The sequence below is a fragment of the Musca autumnalis genome, unplaced genomic scaffold (assembly GCF_047663935.1).
Source record: "Musca autumnalis isolate F117 unplaced genomic scaffold, ASM4766393v1 scaffold_1, whole genome shotgun sequence".
In the NCBI taxonomy this organism is placed as follows: Eukaryota; Metazoa; Arthropoda; class Insecta; order Diptera; family Muscidae; genus Musca; species Musca autumnalis.
This window is the reverse complement of record NW_027411644.1, coordinates 1,496,395-1,508,551: the sequence shown is the minus strand read 5'-3', so window position 1 is coordinate 1,508,551 and position 12,157 is coordinate 1,496,395. Positions and strand designations below refer to the sequence as shown.

Genomic DNA, 12,157 nt, shown 5'->3' with positions numbered 1-12,157 from the left:
AAGTTCATACGTCCGAAAATGGCTACAAATTTCTGAAAATCTCCTAATGCATAGTTTTTGGGTTTAAGGATTTTGGCTGTGTAGCCGCTATTCGATCTGTCTATAGATGAAAGTTTAAATTCAAAAAGGCACAGGGTATATTCCTGTCCGCAAAGTCGAGTGGTACTTGTTGAGATTTTGTCGAAAAAGAACCTGTTTCCGATCAGTTTTTAGATTTCGTTTGTCGTCACAAGGTCCTTTACCGAAGGAGGAAAAATTAACATTTCTAGAAATGTGCATCCATTGAAAGTACTTCCCAAAGTACAATTGCTGTGGGTTTCTATGACGTTTTCTTTTGTTTTATTTAAAGAGTAATCGACAGAAAAATCTCTGAAGATGAAATTCATTGTAATTTTGAAATATTGGAAATAATATAATATATGGTCTGTTCCAGAACTGCAAGAATCTACTATTTTTTACTATTTTCTTCGATAACATAATGGAAAAATATTTATCGTAGTAAAAACTAGTAGCTTCTTGCAGGTTCTGGAACAGAGCAATAATAAATCAATATCAATATATATATATAAAGTAGAAAAATGTTTGTACGTTTGTTTGTTTGAAGTTTATGGACTCAAAAACCGCTGAACCGATCTTCCTGAAATTTTCAGAGTATATCATGGCCTGAAGGTAACATAGGCTATACAAATTTCTGAAATTCCGCGTTGATACGGAGATATACCATCAGAATCGGAGGTACCTCCAAAAAATTTATATTTTTTATGCAAATATCTATAGAATGGTAACAGATAATGTCTCCAAATTTTGGATGTGTGCAGGAATTTGGTCTAGAAATAAATTTGCCAAATCATATTGAAATCGGTTCCGATTCGGATATAGCGCCTATATATATTTTCGGCCGATTTCATGTATTTTATTTATTAAACACGCTATGTATGTCCAATTTCAATGAAATTTGGAATGTGTGACGAAATTGGGTCTAGAAATAAATTTTTCAAAATATATTGAAATCGGTTCAGATTTGGATATATCTCCCATATATATGTTCGTCCGATTTCATGTATTTGATGCACAAACGCGCTTTATATACCCGATTTTAATGAAAGTTGCAATGAGACGAAAATTGGCCTACAAATAAATTTGTCAAAATATATTTTACCTTATTCAGGGTAGCGAAGCGCACCGGGTTCAGCTAGTAAAATATAAACATTGACCTCAAGCTCAATAATCTTGATTTTATTAACATTCGAAAGGTCGAACAAAACATAAAAATTCGACAGAAAAATCCTTTTGTCCAATATACATTTACGACACTGCGGTGGAACAGAAATTATATCATAAAAAATGGTTGATATACATAGTTTTTTATCGCAAATTTCAAACATAATAAAGAATTTGTAATAGTTATGAATTTCAAAATCGCGGTTTTACATTTTATTGTTGAATTGCTCTTATAAAAAATTTCAAAAAGAAAATATCGCAAAAATTTTTTTTCTGGATGTTCTTTAAAAGCCAAAGTATTAGGCCTAATATGTTACAAACGTTCAATAAATTGTATTGTTCTGAACTTGGTAACACAGTCAGCCTAAAATTCCGATTAAACGCTTAAAGGGCTTCTCAATTACATTCTCTCAATGAGTGTGAATTAAATCAGTTGGTTATGCACTCAATATTTAAAATGGCAACAACTATATATTTTTAAACTATTTATTTTGATAAAAGACCATATGTGCTTAATCTTGGCCGCATCTACATCCTCATATAAAAGCCTTCAACAAAATATTGCAATTACCATTACAATTTCTCTGTCTATACATTTATTAGTCTATGATAGGACTGTAATCATAGACTAATGAAAAAATAGACTGAGAAATCCTCTCACCTAAATTCTCTCACTCAATGAGAATTGAGTCAGATTACAGGATACTCAATTTTTAAAATGGCAATAACTATGCATTTTTTAACTATTTATGATGGTAAAAGACAATATGTGGGTAGTATTTGGTCGGATTTACATCCTCAAATAAAAAAAATCAACAAAATCTTGCAATTTACCCAAAAACAAAATGCAATTGAGTGAACACACAGCATATTGGTTGTAAGAGCGACACCTACAACAAACAAGCACACTACAATTTCCTCTGTCTATACGATTCATTAGTCTATGACTGTAATGTTATGCTTTCGTTACATAACATGATGTTATATGTAACAGAGTTAAAACATTTATATGCAATTTAAACGTTATTTACAATGCTATGTACAATAAATGTCGTTAAAGAAACTATTTTTGGCATATCTATTGATCACCACTGTATTATGTTCACTTTGATAATGAGACAGGGCAACATCAATCTTCAGTGTGCCTCCTACAACCCCATTGTATTGTGTTTGGACATGTCAACTTAAAATACTCACCTTCGAATACATCAAACTCAACGGCAGACTCATAGCAATGGATAACAACCACACAAACACTATCTTCAAAGTGACCCGTCTGCGTGTCTTGTTTCGTCCGAAGCGCATCGGATAACGTAGCGACAGATATCGATCCACTGAAATTGTACACAAATGCATTATACTGGCCGTACAAAAGAGCACATCCAAACAAATCCAAGTCAAGCAATGTTCAGAGCCCAGGGGAAAGTATCCTGCAGAAAGAAATATAAAAAAAAACAGTCAATAAAACTCCTTCTACAACACATATTGCCATTTTTCAAAGAGTCAAGAATAAATATTAGCTCACAAATGTTAAGTGGCTCAATAGTACGGTGTTCAGTATACGACATAGCTAAGACAAAAACTGAGGTGTGAACGTAATGCGACAACTGTTGCACTTTTGCTAACACCACATTACTTTTATTAACTGAAGTTTTGTAGCAAAAATAAATGGCCGACCAAACACTTTACCACTGGGCGAAGTTGTCATCGACTGACTGCTCAATCGAAAAACAAGCATTTGTCTGTGTAAATCGACAACCATAGCCTTTTCTTCTAATGCGTTTACATTTCGATTTAAGTTTTTGGATGATTTCCTTTGGGACAATAACAACGTGAAAAGTTATTTCCGTTCATGAAATACAAGGGCAATTGAATTTATGTAGTTTCTTTGGTTTTATTCAAAACAAACGCTGAAAACTACGGAAATGAAATTGAACTGGAAATATTCACAAAAACATATACCTGTATAATGTACGGCCTGAAGCGAGGTATAGAGTAATGAGATTTTTAGGTTGTAATATCGAGATTTATCATTGCCAACAACTAATAGGACAGCACAAGCACACACGCACACATTGAATGAAGTTGAAAAAAACCCAACACGAAGGTAATGCTAAAGGCATAGAAATATAAAGATAGGAAAACTCAATTGTTAACATTTTTCAAAAGATGGAGTTAAACTCTGTTATTACGATATCATAACAACATTGTTAGCGGTTTTAACCGCTAAAGCAATACCTAATTGATTGGAAAATACTATGGAATACAATTATGTGTTCAAATATTTCTTTTTGAATGTTTTGTTCTTCATTTTTCCCCTTTTTATGTTTATTTTTGATGTTTTTCTTTTAACATTTCTCTGTTACCCAACAACGCCAGTACACATTTGTGTAAACATGTTTGCTTCCAATCTTTATATTTCTATCAAAAACATAAAACACTATTATGTATCGCTTTTGATTTTCCAAGCTGTTACAATTTTGTTTTTTATGTTTTGTAAGGGTAGTCAGATATAGCGATTTTTCGCCGAATTTTCAATGCGTTTGGCGATGTTATTTTCACTTGCCGATTTTGTCGGCTAATTGCAGAAAATTATCTCTTGTTTTATTAACCAAGTAATTTTTTATATTTTTATTGTTTTATATGAAACAACACATACTTAATTCAATTTGTAACAGATTTACACAAAACTTATATGCATGTGAATATGGCTTAACATACATATCATTTACCATACTATGAAGAATATACATACATATTAAGTTTGTTTTTCCGTTGGGTACTCATTGGAATTGTCATTTGAGCTGGGTAAACTCTGAGTTGATATATGCATATGTCCGTCCGTGGTAATCACTTTCGCTTCCAAATAAGTTGAGATAATACCCTAATATTTTTCACAGATGAGTCTTTTGTTTGTAGGCAGGTCATGTTAGAATATGAGCTATATTGGCATACGTTGTGGAATAGCTTCCATTTAAGGTTTTCAAAGTTTTTTTTTCTGACCGAATTAGCTATAAATTGGCATTTAGGGTCCCCAGTTAATTTGTCTGGATGCAAAAGTAATTACCACAGACGGACGGACATGCATAGATCGATCGTCTCAGAATTTCACCCTTGTAGCTAGACGTTATATTATTTTATTCAAATTATCATTATTTGTTATTTTGTTAATTATTTGCATCATTATTTCATTGTTAAACGATCGTTAATCCTTAAACGTATTGATTGACTGTGCAACATTGTTTATATAGTTTTATATTCACATCAGTGGTATGATCTTTTAATGATTGTAACGAAAATTCAAAACACATTGAGTGAACGAACAGCCGAAGAATTACAATGTTATTATCAAATCGGCTTGTTCAGCCGATGAACCCCTTACGTACACATGTGTGCTTGATAAGTGTGTAGCAAAGCATTCAATCAGCCTTCAATCTGCAATCGAAATTTTCAAATTTTCCTCTGAAAAGTAATGAACTTAAATTTGTTTCACTTCTCACAAACACAATGTTCTTATTTTCCAGAATTGCTTTTTGATAATTTGAAAATAAACCATATTCATCGGAATGACTGGGTTTCATTTTGAAAATCAAAACAAGTAAGAAAGTATCAGTCAGCTGAGCCGACAGAGATATACCCTCAGCCACGTACCCGAAGAAAAAAGTTAACACAATACTTCTGTAGGTTTTTTAGCTGTTGAGAAAATTTTCCAGGATGGAAAGGGCCGCAAAAAACTACATGTTGCAACAAAATTCAGAATGATCCAAGACGAGTGCATTTTTTCCAAACTTTGGGTAGGGTGTACCCATAGGAGTGATCCGATATAGTACATATTCGGACCTAATACAAATCTGTAGGAAATATTTTTATCTTTATTATTCCTTACAGACTATATAATTAAATATGTTGTACTTAATTTTCTGAATTTAAATATATTACAATTTTACTTTTCAATTTACAAAGTTTGAGCTAAATCGATTTCTCTCTTAGAGGGTTATTTTACACATTAGCCAGTTTAGGTGGTGCCGGTAGGATTTTCTGGACCTTTCTGGGTCATTATCTTAGGAAGTATGGACTTTCCCACGAAAAAAAATTACAACGTCGTAACAGGGGCCGCAAGTGCAACCTGCTGCGTCACAAATTAATAAGATCAGAGAGGAGTTGTTAAACTATACTTTTTCCAAATTTTGTGTGGGAGGTACTCAAATGAGTGGACCGATATAGCCCATATTATAACTCGATCTATGCCTGAAAGTAATATTACCAATAGCAAAGTTTGGCTCAATTCGGTTATTCCCTCCTAGAGTTATCATGCCCACAATCTTGGCGAAAAATTTTTAACCTTTGTGGGGTAGGTACCGAAAGGAGTGGACCGATATGGTCTATCTTCGAATTTAAACTAAGTTTGGACAAAATATTGAAAGACCCAAAATTTTAACCAAATATGTTGATCCGTTCGAGAGTTATCGTGCACTCCATTTACGACACATGGTATTATATGGGTTGTTTTCAGTTTTCGTGCTGATTTCTGAGGATATATGGACTTGCTCCTGAAAAAAATTATATCTTCGTAATGGGGGTAGTGAATACAAGTGGCTGCAACAAAAATCAAAGCGATTCGAGAGCAGGCCTTAAACTGCACTTAAGCAAAATTTTGTGTGGGAGGTACCCGAAAGAGTGAACCAATAGGGTCCATATTGGAATCCATCTATGTCTGGTAGAAACGTCACGATGTGCAAAGTATGGACTAATTCGGTTACTCCCTTCAAGAGTTATCGTGCGGACAATTTTTCCGAACATTTTTGAATGGCCCATCTTCGAACTTAAATCAAATCTGGACAAAATATTTCGATACCCAAAATTTGAACCAATCGATTGATCTGTTCGAGAGTTATCGTGCGCACCAGCCAGCCAGACAGACGGACAGACAGACGGACGGACATTGCTAGATCGACTCAAAATTGTCTGAAACGGATATCGTACAAACATACTTGGGGTCTAAAACCATTATTTCTTTAGCCTAAAGGCTGAGGGTATAACTATTTTGATTTTCCTCAATCCATAAAATTCACACACACATTCCCATATTTTTAAAGAAATACACATACTACTATAAATGTTGACATCAACATTTGATAGTGTGTGGCCCGCTTAACAGTTATTGAGTGGGGTTCGATCACTGATTGAGTGTTATGTTTGTGCTTTTGTTTGTTGTCTCTTTTATCCTTTACTATGCTAACGTAAAGAGCTGTCGTTTCGATTTGCTGAATTATTGAGTCATAATGTATTGTATTGAGTCGTTATTAGTTAAAAGCTTTGTTTGGATCTCTATGAAAGAGCAATGCTGACATACCAAGGCAATCTTCCAAAGCTAATTACATCGAATACTTGGTGAAAGCGATGGTAGTCCCTTGTATTCATGTTTGAGGCATATGGAATTATTTCTTGTGCCAGACACTAAAAATAACACATGAAAATATTTTAGCTTTTAGGAGAGGGCGAAGGTGAAGGAGCTCCCTTTCTCCCTTCTTACCCATAAGCTCAAAACATTTTCTTGAAAATTTTCATAGTCTGGCACAACACTATTGTCACACAAGTAAGATATTTTACCAATAATTGATTATTATAACGTTTATGTAGAAACACTTGGACAACGGAAACTGTTTTGAAAAAACCACACCAAAACCTGCTACACCCTGATGTACTTTATAGTGTCGCAAATTAGTTTGTTAATGCGTTACAAACAAAAAAAAACAGACTTAATATAACATGAAAAGCTGAATGCGGTTTAACTTTTAACATCAACTGTAGAATCTTCGGTTTGTCTATTTTTGGCGATTTCTGACACTTGATTTGACGATTCAAGTAGAATAAAATTTGACAACTCTGTCCATTGTTGAAGATTTAATATTTTATTAAAACAATAAACTATTTGTGGAGAAAATTTGACATTGTTCGCCAAGGGTTAAGACAGTCTTCCCTGCAAAACAGTTGTAAAGACTAATAAAAACCGTTTTTCATGATTTTTTTCCAAGAAAACTACGAAACTTTTTTGGTAGATTTTTTGTCATATAAAAGAGCAAATCCTAATCTACTTTTTAAATTTTAGACTAGATCTTGATGTTCTTGATAAGCCCACAAAAATATGTGATGATCAGTTCATTATTTTTCGAGCTAGAGTTGGCACCGATTTCAAAATGTCAATACGGTTTTAGTTTCCGACGCTCATATCTCGAGCAATATTGTTACGATCGACTTGAAATTTTTACCATATATTATATGCTAATTATACTCTAAAATAAGCTGCTAACAGATTTTTCGATTTTCTAAAACTTACACGTGGTGGTCACCTCTTAAAAAATTAACCGCAGGACGATTAATGTTGGTGTATAAAAATACATATGGATTTTGTTTATGAAGTTATTGCCTATTAATAACTGAAATAAGTCCATATTTATATTAGGCAATTTTCCTTGCGGCAATTTTCAGTTGGTAGATGAGAGAAGGTGCTGAGAGGCAAAGGGGTCCCATATACCTCACCTCTCTCTGCATCAAACTGACAATTGCCGCAAGCAAAATTGCCTAATATAAATATGGACTTATTTTAGTTATTAAAGGCTTTACCTAATTAATTGCGTATTGCGTGTGCGTTCGAAAATACAAGAACAAAATACATGTATTTGTTTTTGTTTTCAATTTGAAATACATGTATTTTGTTTTTGTTTTTTCGAACGCACACGCAACACGCCTTAATAGGCAATAACTTCATAAACAAAATACATATGTATTTTTATACACCAATATTAATCGTTTATTCAATTTTCTTTTAAAAAGGTCACACACAAACCAATTTTAAAACATATTTTTTTGAAAAAATACTATGAAATAAAAAAGAAAATAATTATTTCCTGTTGCACGAATGATATGATATAATATTATAGACATATGTATATGTAATGATATGATGATAAAATTAGTGGAAACGTGTGGTTATATCATTTTGGTTATATCGTGTGGATCCAAAGCTTGCTTTAAATTATATACCAGTTTACAGTGACTCAACAATTTTTCAAAAATGCTCATATAAATTTTCAAAAAATTTTGTGCGTGAGTGATGTTTTTTTTATCGAATCAACTTATAATTAAGATTTTATCTAATCTTAGGTAACAACCAATTAAAATACGATACAGGGATACTAGGTTGTAAAAAGTCTACATGACATGTAGGCCAAAATACCCCATCTTTTATTGACATTTTATTTCTGTCCGTTTACGTGTCCACTTATTTGCGTATTTGTAATAAAAACATGACTGTATTAATAATACGCCACCGTCAATGGCATCAAAAGGGAAAACGAAAATTGAATGGCTGGAATATCTGTAGTGCGATTCTCTAACTCATTTTTTGAGTTAATCGCAATGTCCTATATGCCCGTATTTGTATTAAATTAATTACCAATGTTGTTTAAGAATAAGGCAAATGCCATATATTTTGATCGTCTAGTTTTCTTGAAAGGACCAAGACCTGCAGAAGTTGGTCATTCAGAGTACTGTTAACAACATTTGACAATAAACATAATTGATTGTACGTAATTTGAGTTTCTTTGTATCATAGACTAATGAATCGTATAGACAGAGAAAATTGTAGTGTGCTTGTTTGTTGTAGGTGTCGCTCTTACAACCAATATGCTGTGTGTTCACTCAATTGCATTTTGTTTTTGGGTAAATTGCAAGATTTTGTTGATTTTTTTTATTTGAGGATGTAAATCCGACCAAATACTACCCACATATTGTCTTTTACCATCATAAATAGTTTAAAAATGCATAGTTATTGCCATTTTAAAAATTGAGTATCCTGTAATCTGACTCAATTCTCATTGAGTGAGAGAATTTAGGTGAGAGGATTTCTCAGTCTATTCTTTCATTAGTCTATGCTTTGTATTTTAATTCACAAAAATGTTTTTGTAACAAACATAACAATCAGGTGGGATTATTGACCGACCTTGTATTAGCCTTGGGTAGAACTATACAAGGTAACAGCAATACCCAGCTGACTGAACTGGGCTGTAATGTTATAGTACGTTTATATATAACCGGATTTAACAAATGTTCTATACGATATTTTGTATTTTTATTTTTTTTTTCGAAATATACTTTTTGAGTAAAAAATATATCATTCAGAAAAAACTATTTCCCACAAAGACTTCTTCATATCAATGATAAGTAACCTTTTCCAAGTCCGAATGACGTGCCGCACACTATAACACCGCTTATAGAGGTGGTAAAACATTTATTAATATTGTGGTATTTTTAAATTTGAAAACAAATAAGCCTTAAACAGATTGTGGTTGATGTTGAGTTTGTATTTGTTGTAGTGTTTACGTTTCCTTGTATTGTTGTATCAAGTTTTGTAGGTTTGTCACAATAAATTGAACGTTTTCTTAGTCTACATCAATATTAGGAGACAATATTATTAACGTTTGAAGAAACGCCGCAGTCATCTCTTGCAACTATTGCCAAATTTTAACTTGGTTGAGATGCGGTGCTTTTTATTTTGGAAATGTGATACTAAGTATTCACAACATGTGGCTGTTTTAATGGTGCCTTGATACAGCATGTCGTGCGTTTACGCGTTGTGTATTTGATTTGTAACAACGCCTCTAAAAGTGTAGAGCACGCAGGATCTTTATATAATGTTAACATCCATTATTGTTGGTCGCGACGTTCTACGAACTTGGAAATAATTATGTTGCCAGTAATTAAAGTCAACACCATATGTTCATGTACATCCATCCACCAGATAGATAGACACTTATTTCAACATTTGTCACTGCGACTGGTTAATGCGGTGCTTTACTATATTTTCGAAATACAAATGTAATCTCCTCTAATAATAACTGAAAACTTTATAAAATTATAACATTATAAATGTATAGCATTTTATACATTATTATTTATGGTTTTTAGCACACGAGGGTGAGCACTTTATATAAAGTTTTTGTACTAAATATAATTTACCTAATGTAAGTCATATATGTATGTATATTTCCAACAAATAAATAAAATTATATTATTGTTAATTTTCACTACATGTGCCCTATCGATTACTTTTAAGAGTATCCGGATATAGTTCTCACGAACAAAACATAACCCTCAAAATAAGGTAGATACAATTTCAATAAAAAATTCGCATGTCTTTATGTCTAATTCCTTTTCTTCGTTCTCATTGAATTCTTCATACTCAAAAACTCATAGCTCTCGCTCAAGTAAGGTAGTCCTTTTAATATGTTTCAATTCAGAAAATGGTTACCCTTCCCTCAACGTTCTCTTGAAGATCTATTCTTTCAAACAATAAGTACACAATTACACACTCATCTGTGGTAATTGTGTTTGTTAAAGTATTCCGTTGAGTATTTTTTAAGTGCAGAAAATATTCCATGGAGGAATTTATTGACACGTACTTCTTATGATGCGCAATGATGGCACACATAGACGTGGTACTTCATTCAAAATGTTATCACAAACATGTGTATCAGTATGAGAGTATGTGTTGAAAACCCAAGTATTACCACCGGCCTTAATGTGCAATGAATGCCACAAGAAAGAATGCGAGTGATGAAGTAGCCCAATGGAATACATAAACCCTTTCACTTAACATTCGCCAATGGTTGAAGGTAAGTAGTCTGCGTTTGTTTGTCAGTGACTCTCTGTATGTACATACATACATACATATGTATGACAGTAGGTATATGGATTTATGTCAGTGGTTATGTTCTCTGTGTTGCTGGCGATATAGCAGCACGTTTAAATGACAGTGAATACAAGAATTACCCAGGACAGAATTTGTTGCCGTACATCGGTCTTCTAACGGATTACTCTGTCATAGCCATCTACTGGTCCATAGATGAGAAGCGTTGTGGGTTTCTTTTCTCATATGACGAAATGAGTGTAGACGTATTAACCGGTTGTGTGAAAGATTGCACGTGCTGCTCCAATATAGTCTAATGATGTGGAATTTATGTTTGCTTTGTTTTTGAAAACACACACGTTCAAGCGAAAGCAGTTGTGGCATGAACGTAGGGAGATTTACAGCACTCGGAACAAGTTGTCGTATTGCAAAAAATTGTCGGAAATTATGAAACGAATACTAATATACATATTTTAAAAATGTACATTTTATTAAATCATTCCCGCCAAATCGATTTAGTATAAAATCAAGTGATATTATACCCTACTTTCTGCAAACGGACTAGATTACAAATGTAATCAACAATTTTCAGTTATCGCCTACCTATGTACATAATCTCTTACAAGCAAAAATAACATTATATAATAGTCGGAGGCTGTACAAGTATGTATGTTATGATATTTGGTTGTTTAGGCGAATCTATTTGTTTAAATGAAATGGATATTATACTCGAGACAGGCAGTTACTTTCCTGAGACCATCCAAAGTTGATGTTGTGTAAAAATAATGGGATGTCTCAATAATCGAATTATTGATATGTTGTTATGATGAAACATATTCCTCCAAGATTGAAACATTGGAAACAACATTGTCGTGCAAGTATATTTTTAAGTAAACGTTTTCACAACACTGGGGACACCCTGGTGTTCACAAAGCTCCTTGTCATAAAATGTAACATTAATCCTTTTATATGGACTAATTCTAGAACCATTCCAACAATTCTCATTCATCAGACCCAATGTTGTAATTCATGTGTGTGTTTCTATGTCTTGCCCATAGAGGAGCAACGCACACATTCACCCACACATATACAATGCTATTGTCCTTTAGGTATAATTCAAATATTTTGAAAGGCCTGAATGAAATTCCAAACAAGTGTTTGTTTGGATATATGTGTGTATGTCGTATATTGATATAGACTGGAAATGTGAGAGCCTCAAGTGTGATACAGAGTATGTAAAATGGATGG

At 33.1% G+C, this 12,157-nt stretch overlaps 1 protein-coding gene across 2 annotated transcripts in view; it reads right to left on the bottom strand.

Moving 5' to 3' along the window:
- The window catches only part of 5-HT2B (5-hydroxytryptamine receptor 2B), a 166,511-nt gene that overhangs the window by 39,304 nt on the left and 115,050 nt on the right, over positions 1-12,157 (bottom strand). For both annotated transcript variants that reach the window (XM_073984450.1, XM_073984359.1), the window contains exon 3: positions 2,419-2,651. In XM_073984450.1, coding sequence (XP_073840551.1) covers positions 2,419-2,651 — 233 coding nt within the window. The remainder of the gene's footprint in view (positions 1-2,418; positions 2,652-12,157) is intronic.